Source organism: Rhinopithecus bieti, unplaced genomic scaffold (genome assembly GCF_001698545.2).
Source record: "Rhinopithecus bieti isolate Rb0 unplaced genomic scaffold, ASM169854v2 scaffold_19939, whole genome shotgun sequence".
Taxonomy (NCBI): Eukaryota; Metazoa; Chordata; class Mammalia; order Primates; family Cercopithecidae; genus Rhinopithecus; species Rhinopithecus bieti.
In genome coordinates this window covers 568,617-588,765 of record NW_016810019.1, presented here as the reverse complement: position 1 = coordinate 588,765, position 20,149 = coordinate 568,617, and the positions used below count along the sequence as shown (strand labels likewise).

The following is a 20,149-nucleotide window of genomic DNA, read 5'->3' as shown; positions in this document are numbered from 1 at the left end:
ACAGTCTTAAAACACATGGCCGGGCGCGGTGGCTCAAGCCTGTTAATCCCAGCACTTTGGGGAGGCCGAGACAGGCGATCACGAGGTCAGGAGATGGAGAACATCCTGGCTAACACATGAAACCCCGTCTCTACTAAAAATACCAAAAAAAAAAAAAAAAAAAAAAAAAAAAAAAAAAAAACTAGCCGGGCGAGGGTGGGCGGGGCCTGTAGTCCCAGAACTACTCCAGAGGCTGAGGCAGGAGAGTGGCCTAAACCCAGGAGGCCAGAGCTTGCAGTGAGCTGGATCTGGGCCACTGCACTCTAGCCCTGGCGGACAGGAGCAAGACTCCGGTCTCCAAAAAAAAAAAAAAAAAAAAAAAAAAAATCACCATGTGCCTTTTCCTAGGGGTAAAGGAAGAGTGATCAGGCTTTTACTCAGCTGCTACATCAAACCACTGCTGTGGTTCAGTGAACACCTTATTTTCCCACTTGAATTTGAGCTCTTCTGCAAGATCGCTCCTGCCAATCTTGCAGAGATGTCGAGCCAGGAGGCGAAGTTTGTCGGTGAAAGTTGGAAGCGATTTTTTCCAGAAGCAAAGAAACTCGTGAATCTGTTCTGTGAGATCATCAGGGTTCTTGAGTTTGATGAGCTGAATGGTGCTACGGTGCAGAGGGAGAGTTGAGGAAAGAGACTCAGCGTTTTCTTCTGAGAGCTCCTCAGCCAGCCAATGGAGCAAGTTATCCCAAAGGGCTTCTGTCAGGCACAGGAGGAACACTCAGAGTTAGGACTCTTTCCTGGAGGATGCATGGGTCTAACCCTCCACACCTGTTTATAGGAAGTCTCCCTGCTCTTTGGTTTGGCCTTGGAGCCTGGTGCATAGATATGAGACTACTTAGAGCAACAGTCAAAAGCCTCTGAATCGCTGGCATTCTGGGATCATCTCCTGAGGGCACTAACTATTGCAGAGAGTTTTAAATGCTTATGAAATTTTAATGTACCTGAGAACCAAGAGGGTGTGTTAAAATGATTTTTACACTCTGCTCTACATAATCTAATTGAGAAAAGCTAGGGTAGGAGCAAACTTGACATTTTTAACAAGCTCCCAGAAGATGCTGGTGCTGAGGTCCCCAACCATGCTTTGAGTAGCACTGTTTATTTGTTTTTTGTTGCTGTTGTTGAGATGGAGTCTTGCTCTATCTCCAGGCTAGAGTGCAGTGGTGCGATCTCAGCTCACTGCAACCTCCGCCTCCTGAGTTCAAGCGATTCTTGTGCCTCAGACATCCAAGTAGCTGGGATTACAGGCACGCGCCACCACACACAGCCATTTTTTTTTTCTGTATTTTTAGTAGAGATAGGGTTTCACATGTTGGCCAGGATGGTCTCGATCTTCTGACCTCGTGATCCGCCCACCTTGGCCTCCCAAAGTGCTGGGATTACAGGTGTCAGCCACCACGCCTGGCCTAGTAGCACTGTTTTTGAAGGGTCATTTTAGGTTCAAAACCTATTTCTCCTTATTAGTGCTAATCTGATGCATAAATTATACCAGCAGCTAGCCAATCCTCACACACATCCCTAACTATACACACAATCACACACACACACACAAACACACACACGACACCATCTAACACCCAAAAACAATTCTGTGGAAGATCCCTTACACCAACACTTTCCACTGGGCCATCCTCTGTTGACTCCTGTTCACCTGTTGTTATGGTTGTTACTGATATGTAACTTAGATCCATAACTCTGAATGAAACCTTTTTCTCTGCCATCTGTCTCCTTTCACATTCCAGCCCTCCCCTGCATCACAGCCACTTTCTCCCACTCTCATGCTCCACCCCTGCACCAGTTTCCCTGGTCTGGTGTTAAGCAAGCATTCTATCTGCCTTCCATTCATTACTCGACTATTTCTTCCTCCTACACACTCCTGTAAATTGCACTCTGATTTTACAATATAAAGCCACCTTTCTGTGAAAACAAGGAAAAGGGGCCAGCACTTCCTTCTTCTCCATCATCACTTTCAACCCAGTGCTCTGCTACCTCCATGCAATGCATTTAATTTGAAGTCCATGCTATCTGGGCAGGTTTTTCTCGTCCCATCCACGTCATCAGCAACACTCTGTAGGCAACTTCATCGGCAGCCCTGCGGATCATCATTCACACCTCTGACCCCAGATTATGTGGTTCCTTAATTTTGTCAACTCCAATGACATGTCTCGTGATGCCAAACTAGAAACTGACTTTCAAGGCCAATCTTCATGTTTCATGCTCAGCCAGAATTATTCTGCCTCCATGGTTTCAGCCTCTTAATATTATTGTTGACCTCTACCTCCTAAACTTATTCCGTGGCCTCTATTCTTTTGCTTCTGCTCAATATGCTCTTTGTTGCCATCAGTACTATAGTGATCCCTTGGTGTCCCCCAGTCATTCAGTCACCTCTGCAGAGTCTCACATATCTCTGTACCTGCACTGCTCCTAGTGATCAACTATGCACATCAACGATAGTCTTGCATCCACTTTAAAATATGTTGTCTTTTTTAGCTTTCATTTTTCTCAGTTTGTCAATCTGAATCTTGAGTTATTCAGATTGCATTCACTTACCTGGGCTGCCTGATGTTAGAAAAATATGTTGAATGCGATCAACAAACTGTAAGCTATGTAATACCATTTGAGCCCTTAGTCACTTGAAAATCCATTAAGAATAATTTTTCTAAACTCAATATAAATTTGTTTGTAACAATGACATAAATCTTTTCTCCTATCCTTTAGCCCGTCTCAATCTCATTCTGTTTCTCTCAGCCCATGTCTGCTTCTACTTCACCCAAAGTCATTTGACTTGATTTCTCCTAACTTTGTTTTCATTTCAAAATTACTTTCTTACAAAATCTCACCCCTCTGTGTTTGCTGGATTCCATCCCTCACACTATTTTTCATCAAGTATTTTCCCTTCACGCCTGTCCCTTAATCTCCCCTTCACCAAGGCTCCTTCCTTGCTTCCTACAAACACTCTGAGGCCTCCTCTTCCCTTGTTTCTGCTACTGTGTCAAGCTATTGTGCTATTTCTCTCCTCCTCTTTATCACATATTCTTTTAATGTCTAATGTAAACTCGAGGCCTCAAGTTCCTCACTACTGACTCACTACTTAAACCTCTGCTTAAGGGTTCTATGCCCTTCTTCAAAACTCTATTGAAGCTTTCCTTTCCAGTCTTCTGAGAGGCCTCCTAATTATTATGCACTGCACTGATTCCTGGCCTGCATCTTCTCTGACTTCCATGGAGCATTTTACTCCTCTTCTTGGAGTCCCTGGCCTCCGCTGCTTCTCCTCTTTCCTCTCTTGCCCTTTATCAGCTGTCTTTTCCCCCTGCTAACTCTCTTCCTCCTATATTCTTTTCCCTCTGCTAACTCTTTTCCTCCTAATACTGCTGCATTACTGCATCCTATCTCAGACCTCTTCTATTTCTGTCCTCTCCCCTCAATGAATGAATGCATCAACTCTTACTGACGTTACCCTATGGGAAATATCCTAGATCTACCCAATCTTTATCTTTTGGCATTGTTTTCCTAAATCCTGGTATAGCACTCCAATATTCATCTCCTACTTATCTGTCAGTGGATACTACAGCCAATACAAATGTCATATTTCTAAAATTAAAATAATCAATGATGGCCTTTCCTTCTCACTACTTGATCTTCCTTCACTCTATTCACTTTCTTAGTTAATGCGACCACTCAGCTGAGCAAGCTGAGACATGTGATGTTATTCACATTTTCAAAGCCTATTTCTTATCCCCTGCACCCAAGTCCTGATGTTCCTAACTCTGAACATCTCAAATATTTGCTCTACTTTCCTGCCTTGCTGACTCAATCTTAACCATGTTCTACCTAGCTTCTTCCTTGCTTGTTGCAGGAACCAGGATTCTTACTTGTATCCCCGCTGTCAGTTTTGGTTCACCTGAAAGTCTAATCTGATCTTGCCAGTCCCCTGTTAATGGATTTTTTTTTAGGGTCTTCCTATTGTCTAAACATCTTTACTAGGCATTTAAAACTTTTCATGTTTTCTCCCACTCAAAATGTCTAAGCTCATCTACCATCACCCTTCCTACAGCAGTTCTGATGGCATTGGTCATGTGGGAGGACTTGTGTGAGGACAAATATCTCCTAACCTGTGTAAGAAACTAGAACTTCCTAGTACCCATAAGAAGGATCCTTCTACCTTTCTACTCTCTAGTGACTGTTGATGATGGCAGTGATTATGCTTTTATCTGGACATCAGATTCTTCAAAGGTTAACAGCATTATTAAACTTGCAAAGCTTTCATCTATTGCTGTTGTTGTTTTCTATATCATCTGCTCTCTTTTTAGATACAGTTTATTTATCCCTGAAAGGGTTTATAATATGGTGTTTATTATATCCTATTCCTAATGGAGTTTAGTAAGACCTGAACATTTTCTGTACCAATCTGTAAGGGTAACCCCTGATTGAAAGTCTATCATTCATAGTGGGCCTGATGCACTAGTAAGAAAATCCTCACTGATGCGTTTTCAAGACCAATAAATTATCACATTAGCAGCTACTGACATCACAAAATAAAATGTTTCAAGAGCTAAAATAGAATAAAAGTTTCCAATTGCACCCTGAAATCTGTAGCATTATTATGTAATTGAATTATGCATAATGACAACCAAATATTAAATGTTTCTTGTGGTTTCATATCAACATATACCTCAATTTCAAATAGATTGACTTCAAATGTTGATTTGAATTGACCATACTTCAAGATTTACAACTTAGGAGTCAACATTTCAGCTCAAAGTATAGTCGTCTATTTAGTAAACTAAGCAACTGCTAGTCATATGAATAAAATAAAACTCAGTAACATTTATATTTCTTGCAGATTTCAACTCAGCTTTAATTACATGAATATTTAAGAATGATAGCTTGGTTTATTTGTGTATGACTTTGCAGGAAATAAGTATTTATTAGACCAATAAAGTTAATGATTGTTTAATTTGAAAGTCACTTTCTCCATTCCTTTTTATGAAATGATTCACATATTTATAACATATAAGTGGGGTGAGGAAGCACCATAATGATGACAAAGCGAATATTCCTCACCTACAGGATCCTTAGAAACTCTTTGGGTACTCTGTGGACGGTTGATTAATTTCTTATGCTATTGGGGGAAAGGAACACAAAATAAACAGAAGAAATAATTAATTTGTGAATAAGTTACAACAGAAATTCATCCAAACCTCATATCTATTTGGAAGAAGTACTGAATTACATACCTCACAAAATTAAATACTGTATTTGTGCATGCATACTCAGCACTTGTTTTCCTAAGTAAAGCAAAGTATACTAACCCAAATATTTCAGCACATTTAAATTTAAGAATACACATTTAAATATTATTAAAGCACTCAGATTAACTCTAAATGAACATTTTCCAACCAAAATTTAAAACTGTTAAACCAGCTAGCATAGAGCAAGCTACCAGCATGCTATAAAGATGCTATTTTGTATTTTGTAAAATCCCCTGTGGGGCAGGTGCTTTGCCTCAACACTCAGCACAGAACCTGGCACCTAACAGGTTAAAAGCAATCAAATCAGTGAGCAGATATTATTCGAAAATCAACATTTTATCAAAAAGTAAATATATTTATTTTGCCAGCTTTCTACAGAGTCTGCAGAACAGTTTTTTCTCGGGTAATATGAGATAGTGGAGATAGCATATGAGATAAAATAAAATTATCTGGGTTCAGATACCTAACCAGTGGTTGAGAGCATTGCACTTTGGGGAATTTATTTAAGTGCTCAACCTCAGCCCTGAAATGCCTTTATGGATGCCCACATCACAAAGCCTTGCACACAAATGTTCACAGCATCTTTATTTGAATTAGCCAAAAACTTGAAAGAACTAAAATGTTCTTTAGTAGATACACAGTTGAACAAACTATAGAATATCCACACTACAGGATACTAAAGTAATAAAACAAAACAAAACACTGATACATAGGACAATTGGCAAGGACCTCAGGGCATGATGCTAAGAGAAATATTCTAGTCTCAAAAGGTTATGTATTCTGATGATATCACATTGTTGAAATTACAAGATTATAAAGATGTAGAACAGATTAGTGATTGCCAAGGGTTACTGATGGAGGGGGAAGGGGTGAGGGAGCACAAAAGAGATCTTTGTGGTAATGGAATAGTTCTATATCTTGAATGTGGTAGTTACATAAATCTATACCTGATAAAATGCCAGAGAACTATACATACACATTGTATCAATGTCAACTTCCTGGTTTTGATATCTTGCCATAGTTATCTAAAATGCAACCACTGAGGAAATCTGGGTAAAGAATACACTGAACTTCTCTGTACTATATTTTGCAACTTCTTGTGAATCTATAATTACTGTATGTCAAAACGTTTTTTAAAGCTTATTTCACAGCAATGATACGAGGATGATGTAAGTGTTACATGTTAATGAGTAGCATACTGCTTCCCACTGAGCCCCCTAATACAAGTTAGTTGAATCTGAATATCACATTTTATAGGCATTCTTGTCACAAATGTTACATAAACATGGAAACATATAAAACTTCCATTAAGAAGTTTTAATGGGAAAAAAATTAAGAAACATAGCATGAGTTGAAGTATGTTATTATACTATAGCACTCCAAAATAGCTCATATAATTTTCAAGGCATCAGCTATGTGTTTGAACCCCTCAAAATATTGAAAGAGAAATACCAGTTTAAATAATGCAGCAGATTGTATCATTCCCATCAAAGGGCCTATGGCCGTGGACAAGAGATACATATTGAGACTTTTCTTTGTATCAGCAGTTTTCTCCCCCTCCATAACTCTTTGTTCACAGATGTCTCATTGCATTTTGATGCACACAGAATGCTTCCAGTGTTTAATTTTTTTTCATGTACATGAAAATGCAATTCAAGTACTTCATCTGATGCACAACCATAGAAGCAGTGAATTGGGGTAGCTCAGGCACTTTTTAGACTTCCGGGCACTGTGTTGGTCGCCCATGTGGTCCCTTCATAAAGGATTTTCAGTGTTGCCTTCTCTTCCCTTCCCTTTCATTTTCCTCCTCTCCGTGCCCCCAAGTCTTTTTTGCACGATTTTGGTCTGTGCACTCTTTTTGCTTGCACTCTACCTTTTGAACCTCCTTGGTGCTCAGGCTCAGCTACAAGCAGAACAGTCAGCCAACATTTGGCCTCCTGCAGTCTCCCCTCTCACAGGTTCCCAGCATCCCTACGTGGCTCACTGGATGCCTTCCTTAGCAGAAACAGCTCTCATTCCCGCGTCCCCCGCTACCGCCCCCCGCCCCACTTTCCTCTCTTGCCTCCTTGCAATCGAAAGATGCTTTTAAAGGCACTTCTCTGCTTCTTATTTGGTTTTTATTTTCAGGTTCTATTCCACAGTTTTCCAAGTCTAACTCTGTAACTGAGTATCCTAACTTCCAATCTCAAAATTCATTTTTAAACTTTTTTTTCCTTCCTTGATTTTAGCCTTGAAATATACTTTGAAACGGTCTGCTTCTCCCTTTGCCACCAGGCACTTCTGTGAACCATGCTTGCTTATCTAATTATGTGCTTGCTTAGAAATTCCAGGGGCCAATCTTGAAACAAACCAGGCAGAGAGACCAAGCTGTGAAATCCTCCCTCTTAGCGGGAGTTACAAACAGCCCACCACTACCAGGCTGAAGTCAGGATCACACAAACTGGACCTCCAGATGGGCGATTATGCAAGATAGCCCTTACAACAAGACACACAGACCTGCACCTTCCTGCACGACTCCTGCATGCTTTCCACACCTTTTCCTTCTTAGACTCCTTCACTCCGCCCAAAATGCTGAAATAGTCATTTGAAGGCATTAATTTGGCCTTTCCCCCACATGCTAGCATTTAGTTAGCAAAACTGCTTTCCCTGCAAAACAGTAACAATAACAACCACCACAATAACAACAACCACAACAACAACAACGACAAAAGGTGCCGTTTGATTACATTTTCTCAGATTCTATTTGTGAAAGTAATATTTCTTATTCCTCTTAAGTAATCTGTTTTATGTTAGTGTTGCATATTTTAATTTGCCACCTACGATATCTTAAATGCCACTTGCAACATGTCAGTGCGCTGGAGAAATGCTGGACAAATTTAAATGTGACTCTCCAGCTCTCTGTAAACTGTTTCCTTGCTGCACAATCCACATTTAAATGGGTATAGTGGGGCTTATGTGGCAGTTTTCCCTGAATTATAAGCCTCTTGAGGGCATCAGTATAAAAATATAAGCAATTCAGATATGTACAGATGTGTCACATTTTATGCTGTTAAGCACGATGCAAGTCTTATCTATTTAGAAGTCATTTTAAAAATTGAAATCAAAGACAGGCACCTACACCAGAAAGAGGTATGAGTGTCTTGAGCTTTATAGCCACTATCATTAGGATTCTTTTGATTACTGACTACTCTTTCCATGCTCCCTAATTATAGCCCTGTATTGAATTCTTAAAGCAAAGTAAACCATTTTTTACTTGAACTCATATGTGTGAAAATTTGATCTTTTGTGTGCAATTCAAAAAACTGGAGTTGGTTACATCCACTCAGTTACCCAGTGTTCTCTCCCAAGGAACCTCCACGAGTTTACCGTCCTTGGAGCTTTTCAGTGCTCCAAGATCCAGCCATTATCAGTCTTCCCTTTACTCAATAGACTTAATGTTTTTGAGGGCCAGGAAGGTATATCTCATTCCTGTATATGTCAGACATCAGCATAGATAAGGTGTTGTACACACAAAGCGGTAAAAATATTTTATTGGCTGGGTGCAGTTTCATGCTTATCATCCCAGCACCTTGGGAGGCTGAGGCAGGAGCGTAGCTTTAGCCCAGGAGTTTGAGTCCAGCCTGGGCAACATAGCAAGACCTCATTTCTACAAAAAAAATACAAAAAAAAAAAAAAGCCAGGCATAGTGACTCACTCCTGTGGTCTCAGCTACTTGGGAGGCTGAGGTAGGAGGATCACCTGAGCCTGGGAGGCAGAGGTTGCACTGAGCTGAAATCATGCCACTGCACTCCAGCCTTTGTGACAGAGTGAGACTCCCCCACTCAAAAAACTTTAAAAAAAATTGTGTTCACATGATGATATCGTCTCTCGATTTAAATGATACGCCTCTTCAAATTCTGCCATGGAACTGGTCAAATTCAACCTCTTTTATCAATTAGTTTCTTATTTGAGAATTTATACACTATCCTCTCACACAATTTAGCTAATAACTTAATATATTGTTGTTAATGCCATTCATATGTGTTGTTTGCCCTCCCGAATTAGACACTCAGTGATTTATTGTGTCCTCTTCTGCATCTTCTATCAGTACTTACATTTGCCACATGTTAAGCACATCATACCTTTCATAAATACTTAATAGCCAGAGGGGCCCTCCATGGACAGTCACAAGGATTGTTATCCTCATACATGTAAGGTCAGCAGTTTCAGCTGTTCACACAATCTGCACAGCAAGGTTTTTATGTATCCATGAAGATTTCTTCTACTATTTCCTACAGAACACATTTCAGATCTCCACTGCTTTTTGAAAAACACATGCCTTACACTCTGTCTACCACTGTCTCACATGTGTTTAGTTTTCTTTTCGTTGAGAAAATTAAGCAGTGGGCTGGGCATGGTGGCTCATGCCTGTAATCCTAGCACTTAGCACTTTGGGAGGCCAAGGTGGGTGGATCACCTGAGGTCAAGAGTTCGAGACCAGCCTGGCCAACATGGTGAAACCCTGTCTCTACTAAAATGCAAAATTAGCCAGGTGTGGTGGTGCACGCCCGTAGTCCCATCTACTCAGGAGGCTGAGGCAAGAGAATCGCTTGTTCCCAGGAGGCCAAGTTTGCAGTGAGCTGAGATTATGCCACTGCACTCCAGCCTGGGTGACAGAGTGAGACTCTGTCAAAAAATAAAATAAAAAAATAGGCCNCTGTCTCACATGTGTTTAGTTTTCTTTTCGTTGAGAAAATTAAGCAGTGGGCTGGGCATGGTGGCTCATGCCTGTAATCCTAGCACTTAGCACTTTGGGAGGCCAAGGTGGGTGGATCACCTGAGGTCAAGAGTTCGAGACCAGCCTGGCCAACATGGTGAAACCCTGTCTCTACTAAAAATGCAAAAATTAGCCAGGTGTGGTGGTGCACGCCCGTAGTCCCATCTACTCAGGAGGCTGAGGCAAGAGAATCGCTTGTTCCCAGGAGGCCAAGTTTGCAGTGAGCTGAGATTATGCCACTGCACTCCAGCCTGGGTGACAGAGTGAGACTCTGTCAAAAAATAAAAATAAAAAAATAGGCCGGGCGCGGTGGCTCAAGCCTGTAATCCCAGCACTTTGGGAGGCCGAGACAGGCGGATCACGAGGTCAGGAGATTGAGACCATCCTGGCTAACACAGTGAAACCCCGTCTCTACTAAAAAATACAAAAAACTAGCCGGGCGAGGTGGCGGGCGCCTGTAGTCCCAGCTACTTGGGAGGCTGAGGCAGGAGAATGGCATAAACCCGGGAGGCAGAGCTTGCAGTGAGCTGAGATCCGGCCACTGCACTCCAGCCTGGGCGACAGAGCGAGACTCCATCTCAAAATAAAATAAAATAAAAATAAAAAAATAAAAATAAATAAAAGAAACAATAGTAGGCAGTGGTTCTCAAACCTGGGTGTTCCTGCCAATGAACCTTGAGAAACGGGCCAAAAAGGGAAGCTCACACTTTGATTCAACTGATCTCAGATAAAGCCAAATTTGGAATAAGCAACTGGGTGATTCTGATGCTGAGGCTGAGTGACTGCACATAGAAAAAGCCAATCAAGTATCAAACCCTACATGAATTATCAACTAGCAACCCTATAAATGTATCCCAATGAATGCATGGAAGAATGAAAGAAATATCTTTATCCAAAAAGTGATGAAAATTTCTAATGTCACATCAGGACAAAAGTAAACCAGATTGCTTCACCTTACCTAAATCTATAGGGATATAGCAATAAAAACATTAATTTCTATTAAGTAATTTCATAAATTACCTTACAGGAGTCACACAGATGACCTAGCTCTGGGGCCCATCTCCTCATGCAGAAATTCCAGCTTCTGGAAAATTTTTCTCAAGTATTTCTGGCAGTTCCATTGGCTTTACTCTCTTGGTATCCACAGTGTTCCACTAGGTGCCCCCAGTGCTCAGCTGGACCATGCAGCCCTCCACACTCCTTCTGTGGGCACAGCAGCTTCTCCCCATGCATCTATCATCATGTAGCATGCCATGATGGTTTCTACCTGTCCTTCAGTTTTGCTTTCATGGTGCCACATAGCTCCAGCTGACATCTGTGGTTTCCACAGGTTTGCACAGCTGCTGTCCTACTGCTGCTCTGCTAGGTCCCACCAGCAGTGATACCGCTGCACCTGCTCTATACTGAGCTCTTGGTCCCTCTTGTTGCTCTCCCAAGGAAAGAAATTCTCGTTAGTGGCCAACCTAAGCTCTCTCTCCAGGTATACGAGCTGTGTGGCAAAACATGATAGGATGAAGAAAGTGGCTTCCTACCCCTCATGCCATATGACATTAGAGTAATATTCACTGTGCCCTGATATGTCACAGAACTAAATAAAATAGGCTTTCTGTTTTTTTAATTAAAACTTTTTTCCATCAGACATAATCATACATCTAAGGAGTGGAAATGAAAGATAGATTTTACCAACAGCTGCAGTGCTCAACCCTAAACACTTACTGGCCTCTGCTGACCAGAGCTTTCAGTGTATAATTTATATTTATATATTTCACATATATTTAACATACATTATACATAATTATGGTATATAATAATGTACATTATATTTATATTATATATTACATACTTAACACGCAACATTTAATACATTCATATGTATTTAATATATTTGTATGCTAAATTTATAAAATATGTTCACGCGTTTTCAGGTAAAACCATCCTAACTTCCCTGCATACAGAATTCTGTCAAGTCACATCTCATATACCCAGTTATTTCTGAAACTCAGGTTCATTTCTTACCCCAGAAACACCTCAGCTTTCATGCAAATAACTTTCTAGGCTGTTTACTTCTCTGCACACTCATAAGGCATGTCTGGAACTCTCAGAATTGAGCCTGAGCTCAAATCTGAGTTGTATAAAAATTGCTTTCTCCTTGGTTACCTCATTTGCCTTTCACTAAAAAAAAAAAAAGAAAAAAAAATGTGTGGAAGATGAAGAGCTCTTACTGTTTTCCTCTGTGATACATGCAACATTAAGGATCAAGAGTGATCAGGTTTCCTGGTTGAGTGCTAACCACACTAGCCTCTGACAGTTCTTGGGACTGGAAAGAAGCTCAATACTTCAGCCTTGGCAGGGACTCACCCTCATTGTAATGTGCTTTCAGGGAGCTTTGGGGTGGTACTGGCACTGACTAAGCTGATGTCACTGTAGAAACATGTGCATGAAAACAAGAGTGAAAGACAATGCAGTGGAAAGACAATTGCCATTGTGGACCAGCTTTAGGGCTGATTTGTTTGGTGATAGCACGTCATCATTGTGCCTTCCCAGCCGCAAAGAATGAACACAGCTCATTATAGGGAGCAAAGCAAAGATAATGGGGCTCCTCACAATACCCAGTAAAACCTAAGGTGAAAGTTAGAAAGGGGACAGTCAGGAAAATCATAAACCCTTCCCACCATTTTAAACATATTTTGTTTGAGTTCTTTGTAGGTTCTGGATATTAGCCCTTTGTCAGATGAGTAGATTGCAAAATTTTCTCCCATTCTGTAGGTTGCCTGTTCACTCTGATGGTAGTTTCTTTTGCTGTGCAGAAGCTCTTTAGTTTAATTAGATCCCATTTGTCAATTTTGGCTTTTGCACACACTGGGGCCTATCATGGGGTGGGGGGGGGAGGGATTGCATTGGGAGTTATACATGATATAAATGACGAATTGATGGGTGCTGACGAGTTGATGGGTGCAGCACACCAACATGGCACAAGTATACATATGTAACAAACCTGCACGTTATGCACATGTACCCTAGAACTTAAAGTATAATAAAAAAAAAAAGAAAAAAAAAACATATTTTGAAGGGCTAAGTAGAAAAAGCAAAATGTTACCTTTGAATACTAGAGCAATATTTTTATTATTTTATTTTATTTTATTTCATTTTTTGAGATAGAGTCTCACTCTTGCAGCCAAGGCTGGAGTGCAATGACGCGATCTCGGCTCACTGCAACCTCTGCCTCCTGGGTTCAAGTGATTCTCCTGCCTCAGCCTTGAACTCCTGACCTTAGGTGATCAGCCCACCTTGGCCTCCCAAAGTGCTTGGGTTACAGGCATGAGCCACTGTGCCTGGCCAGAATGCCCTATTTTTAACTGTACCTTGTGCAGTCACTAATTTCAAGGGCAACCGAAACAATACTATTGCCATTTGGCATAAGAAGTTGTAAAGTTTGTCCTCTGTAATTTCTACTGCTTCCCAGTTCTTGCAGACTCCAGTGCAGAGCAAATTTTTGTGTAAAGTAACACTGTAAGAATTTTCTGATACCTTTAGCACCATTTAGCATTGATGCCACATAGCCTTATAGCTAAGCATCAAATTTATACAATAAATGAAAGAAAATGGCATGCTGTTTTTATTAATTTTATTATTTACCCTAGAGCACTTATGCATGAAGACATGCTAATAGGTTATTATTGTGATACCTGTGGCAATAGCTCTTTCATCCAGCTGCCCTAACCTCACACTCCTCCCATTCCCACGTACTTACTGTAGGGCTTGCTTTTAAATAAATCTTTTGTTATTAAAAGACACACAGGTAAAAGTGATAGAATTAACAATAGACTAAGAAAGTACATATAATTAGTATTTTTCTATGTATCTTTAGCATGGATTTTTACCAGAAGCATTCAGGGTATTATAAGTCCTGACTTTTCCTGCTTACTGTTCTTTGTATTTATTTTGCATATAGACCTCTTCTACTACAGAAGTGTCGCCATAAGCAAATGGCAATGCTTAGTTTATAATGTCAAATCATAACTTGTTTATAATGGAAAATCATTATGAATTGTATGAGTCATACATTATAAAGTTCAGCATACCCTTTAATATTATGCAATAAATGAGCTCAAGTTTTGCTTAACTTGAGCTCATTTATTGCATAACAGTAAAGGGTTATTTACTTTATTATAATCTTATCACTTTTACCTGTATGTATTTTAGTAACAAAATAAAAGACTTCTTTACCGGAAAAATCCTACGCAGATATCACAATAATCGCCTATTAGAATGTGTTCATGCATAAGTGCTCTAGGGTAAATAATAATAATAGTAAAGAGTATGCTGAATTTTATGATGTATGACCTCAAGTTTTGCTTAACTGGAGCTCATTTATTTCATAGTAGTAAAGGGTATGCTGAATTTTAAAATGTATGACTCATACAATTCTTAATGATTTTACATTATAAACAAGCTAGACATTATATTGATCAAGAAAGTAATCTGGTACAAAAATTAATGCTAGCATAAAAACTCTGTGCTGTAGTTATGTGTTCAACATAATCACAAATCTAATAAGAGCTTATGTAAGTATCGAGGGAGGATGTACATGTAACTATATCATTGCAAACCCATAACAATGGTTTGAAGTGTTATTATCCCCATTTCACAGATGTAACTTTTCCAAGGTAATATGGCTAGGATATGGCAAAACTAGTCATGAAACTGAGGTCTGTCTGAAGCTCTAACGATAAATAATACTTCCTCCAGATAATAATACCAGCTACTATAATTGCCATGTACCAGGAATTACTCTAAAAACTTAAAGTATGTTATAGAACCTTGACAGTATAATATGGTATATAGTCCATCATAAACATACACACACATCCTTGTGAGGTTATTATGCCTATTTCACAAATGAGGAAACAAGTTTAGAAACATACAGTTATTTGACTAAAACATACATGCTAAATGACAAATATAACATTTAAACTGACATCAGTAAGAATCCAGGTCCTGTATTTGTAACTTTAAGTTAACCTTTGTATGTAACATGAAGGTTGTAATGTGGAACTTTCCACTCAGTTACTTCAGTACCTCCAGCACTATGCTTACTATTTACATTTATAAATTTTATTGACTTGGTGGTAGTATTAGATGGAAGTAAAGAGCTCAACTCCTAACATATTATTCATTAAACTTGTAACCTTAAGCAAAGTAGTCCCTTTGTGCCTCAGTCTCCTCCTTTTAAAAGTAAAGATATACAATGCTATTAGAAAGAGGCATTGAGTTACATCATGTATCTGAAATTAGGGTATCATATGTAATAAGTGTTCAAAATAGTACCAGTTATTACTTAAAGTATTTTTAAAAAATATTTGTTGCCTACATAAATACATTTTAAAAGAAACACTTCTATTTAAACCGTAAGTGGGAAAACAATTTCATCTATATAAACACAAGAAAACCTTAAAAAATACAATTAAAACATGACAATATTATTAAATTCTGTAGCCAGCCAAGATCTCTGAACCCAAAAGTTATTCTCTGTTAAAAAGCAAGCTTTGCAATTGTTAAGGAGATATGAAAACAAGTTAACAACAACCTGAGTTCTACTCGGACTAAAGTGTAAAAAGAGAACATTGTTTCACTGTTTTGATTCCTTTTTATTGAAAGCTGGTGTGTATATTGTACTAAAACAGCACCTGCAATTCCAAACTTTGGGAAACAGCAGTATAACCAAGCAACCCTTTTATTTGCTGTGAGTCATATCATTCAGTGTAAACTTACATGAGAAATATTTTTGTCTTTCAAAACTGTACAGGTAACATTTTAAGGGGCATGAATGATAAGTCACAAACAAAGTGCACGGAGCATGAACTCATAACTTAAGACGGAAAAAACTGGAGCTGTCCTGCTCAAGGAACGGCTGTCATCTCTGCTCTGACAATGAGCTAAGAGCTGATGTCACCATATGGATAGAACAGAAAAACACTAAACTGTTCAGAAGTGGCAAAGCATTCAAAATCAAGATGGCTGAAGAAGCCTGCTTCTGACTCAGGAGCTGAAAAAATTTAGGTAAAGAGAAACACCACTATCCAAGGCTACAGAAGTTCTATTCCAAAGCTTAGTTTCGACAAAAGGTACCACCTTCCCTCCTAACTGGCTCTTTTGAAAGACCTAGATTTGCCAAACATTCTAAAGGTACAAAGGAAATGACAGGCGATATGACATAGTGGTAAAAGTGGTGGACATAAGGAAAACAAGGATCTAGCTTGCCCAAGGAATAGAAGGAAGCCGGTAAAGCATAAAAGAAAAACGACCTTGTAGTCTGAGTCCTCCTACGGTCTCTGCTCCTGTGTAGTCCTACAGGCTGAGCCAATAAATTAAACTCTCTTACTGAAGTCTCTAACTGATTGAGATAATGTCTACAAATGACAGGGCCTACATCAGTAATTCAACAAATGAACCCACATGCAATGTGTAGGCCCTGATTGGATGCTGTTTGTGAACAAATCAACTGCAAAAAGAAAAAAATATGGAGTCACAAGGAAAATAGGGTAGGGCTGGGCAGTAGCTTATATCATGTCATAATTACTAATATTATTGGGTGTACCAGTAGTAATGTAGTCTTGTGTCTTTTTTAAAAGTTTTTACCCCTTAGAGAAACATTCTGAAGTATTTACATGTAAAATGATATTGTACCTGTGATTTGCTTTAAAATACTCCAACAAAACAAACTTACAAACCAGGGTACTACACAAAATAAGTATGGCAGAAAATGATGGGAGGTGGGTTCATGTAGGTTCATTGTATATTTTCTCTGTTTTTGTGTGTATTTAAATATTTGTGCGTGCTTACATGCATGCCTACGCGCACGCACCCGCAGACACACACACACACAGTTTTTTTTTCTTTAATAAGTAAATTAAAAGATACCAGTACCAGCACTCACCAATAATCTGCTGTTGTCTTCATGAACTTTCTTATAATTGCGCAGTGTAGAACTTCCTGAAAACTTAGGCAGAAATGTTTGGCCTTCAACAGAAAAGGAAGTACCTCCACATAGAGAGGTCTGGAAATCAGCACAAATCCACAGAGAAGTAAGATTATAGTGGAACAAAATAAGAACAGAGTTTAGAGCAAGAAGTGCTGACCAATAGTGGTCCCACTTGGAGGTAAATACAGAAATTAGATATGGAAACAAAATCAGGCTACTAGCCATCATGGAAGTAGTGTAGATCTGCGACTTTGTTTAGCTCAGATCTTTGCTGCAAACCCATGCACAATTTTTTATCCAGCCAGCTTTATATTTTGCTTCCTCATTATTTTTTCAGTTGCTTGCTTCTTAGAAAATCACTCTTTCGAGTTGATAGGTGCTGACGAGTTGATGGGTGCAGCACACCAACATGGCACAAGTATACATATGTAACAAAACTGCATGTTATGCACATGTACCCTAGAACTTAAAGTATAATAAAAAAATTAAAATATATATATAAAAAGGAAGTCACTCTTTTATAACATCAATCTCATTACGTTTTTTTCAAGTGGAGGGAGAATTGATACATTTCTCAGTCCTTGATTGGACAAAAGAAGACAGCTTTAGGCCCCTGGTAACCAGATGGATGAATTCAAATAATTCCAAAGAATCTAAGGAGTGGAGACAGATAGAAGGAAGGGGCATCCAGGAATGTCTACAGATATAAAGTAGGCAAAGATCTGGATATTTCAGAAAATATAAATGGAATATATATATGGAAACAGTGAAGAAAAATTATCAAAAGCAGTCTGGAATAGATAAATCTGATTTCTAAATGCATGTCTCTATTTTCATTTTTTACCTATTAATGGGCAAAGTAGGTGCACCGCATGAGGTTGCCATGAGGGTTAAATGACATAATGCACATAAAGCACTTCAAACATGCAAGCGCTCCATAAATCTAAATAATTGTTACAATGCATAAGATTTTGCTCAGTATTCCAAGTAATTTTGGCAAGAGCAGATGTCCTTGACCCATAAATACAGCTATGTGGAAGACACTATTACTTCTTAAAGCAGTTCAACAAATCAAAGAAAGATATACAGCATTTCCAGAACTTGCATTAATATTAACCTCCTCTCTTTATTGTTCCACTTTTAGATTATAATCCCAACAGGTTTTGTCAATCCACTTTAATCCTGTCCCTATTTATTCCTGTGCCTATTTAACTCTTAGCATAATTCTTTCTAGGTTATTCTAGGAGATTTAAAAAAATCCTGGGCCGGGCGCAGTGGCTGACGCCTGTGATCCCAGCACTTTGGGAGGCCAAGGTGGGTGGATCACCTGAGGTCAGCAGTTCGAAACCAGTCTGATCAATATGGTGAAACCATGTCTCTACTAAAAATACAAAAATTACCTGGGCGAGATGGCAGGCACCTGTAATTCCAGCTACTCGGGAGACAGAAGAATCGCTTGAACCCAGTAGGCAGAGGTTGCAGTGAGCTGAGATCGTGCCACTGCACTCACTCCAGTCTGGGCGACAGAGCGAGACTCCGTCTGAAGAAGAAAAAAAAAAAAAGGAAAGAAAATTTCTGATATTTTGTTTTGGTTTGGCTTTTTGGATCATAGCTATAAATAGTTTTTCCAACAGAAAGAGTAATCTGAATGTTTCTGGGAAAGGCCTGGGCAGCCACACACCAAATGTCTCCCTCCCAGGTCTTGCCACAGTGTGTGAAATCCTATTAGTCATTCCTTTAAAGTTATGAAAGGCTTCTGCTAGATGGAACTGCTAGCTGGAAAGAAAACAGGTAAGGCTTCTGTCAGCTATTAAAACTCCACCTTCAATTGCTTTTTCAATTTCCCCAGCATGCTTTCATTTATTCATTAAAGAGTTCAGCAAAACATTATTGAATGCATCCTCGGGGAAGGGATTACAAAATTGAATGAGTAGTGCTCTCAGTCCTGAGAAACTCAGTCTCAAAAGCAGACAGTAGTATAATGTTAGGAGTGTTCCCATTGAAATCAGACAAACTTGGTTTCAAACAGTAACTTTGCCATTTCCCCTTGGGGAAAACCTCTCTATGCTTCAGTGTCTTAAATGAAGAAAACTTTATTTAAGGTTTTTCTTTTTTTTCAATAAATAAGTCAATGTGTAAATGCTTTGTCAAGTTACTAGCAGGAAATAATTTAGTAGATATTCGTTATATTATCATTACCATGATTTTTATATAAATAAAAAATTATAATGGACCATAGCTTTATATCTATATATAAAATATATGTTATATATATAACATATTATATATATAATATATGTAATATTTTATATATAATATATGTTATATATATATTCAAAGTGCTCTAGTTACAGATACAGTGTATCTAGTTACAGATACAGATACAGTGCAGTGTCTAACACTGCCTGGAAAATTTAAAGTCTTCTTCTAAAGAGGGTATAATAGGGTTAAGTGTGGAGTCATTGCTGTCACAATGGCAGCCTGTGGGAAGAGTCTTGGAAAGAAATGAGGCTTTAAGTAGAACTGGAGCAAAATATGTTAGTTGGGGAAATGTAATATAAAAAGGTTATGACGATGAGCTGTGGGAGTTTGTAACAGGCCCTATATGCCATGGTAACTGGCTTGGACTTTTGATCAATAGACATCCAGTGAGGAGTTTTGGAAGAGTGATAAAATCATATTTGTTTTAGAGAAAAACCAAACTGTCAATTGTGAGAAAAGCAGCCTAAAGCAGATAAGGGAACTGGTGACAGGCCTCCAAGGAAAATGTTGCTATCATCTATGTGTTAGGGCAATATTAGAGGGACTGAAGATGAAATGCAAGTTTAAACAACACTTCCAAAGTAAAACCAACAAACACCGTATTATATCACAGGACAGTAGCTCAAACCAGTGTACTGAGAGTAACCTTGGAAATCCCCTTCACGACTTCCTCTATCTGCCAATATTCTCCTGCCACCCAGTCCCACACACATTCACTCTATTACCAAGACCTGTTGATCTCAAATTCTGAATCTCTCTCCAACTCTGTTCTGTTCTTGCTGTCCTTACTGTCATGATCTTACATAGGCTCTCTCCCTCTCTTCTGTGGACTATTTCATTAGCTCTTTTTTTTTTTTTTTT

At 39.1% G+C, this 20,149-nt stretch overlaps 1 protein-coding gene across 1 annotated transcript in view; it reads right to left on the bottom strand.

The window, feature by feature from the left end:
• Nucleotides 1-372: 372 nt before the first annotated feature.
• Nucleotides 373-20,149, bottom strand: part of DTHD1 (death domain containing 1) — a 68,193-nt gene continuing 48,416 nt past the window's right edge. Inside the window, exons 8-9 of the mRNA XM_017891120.1 lie at nucleotides 5,101-5,158; nucleotides 373-735 (exon numbers count right to left, since the gene is read on the bottom strand). Coding sequence (XP_017746609.1) covers nucleotides 413-735; nucleotides 5,101-5,158 — 381 coding nt within the window. The 3' untranslated portion in view covers nucleotides 373-412. The remainder of the gene's footprint in view (nucleotides 736-5,100; nucleotides 5,159-20,149) is intronic.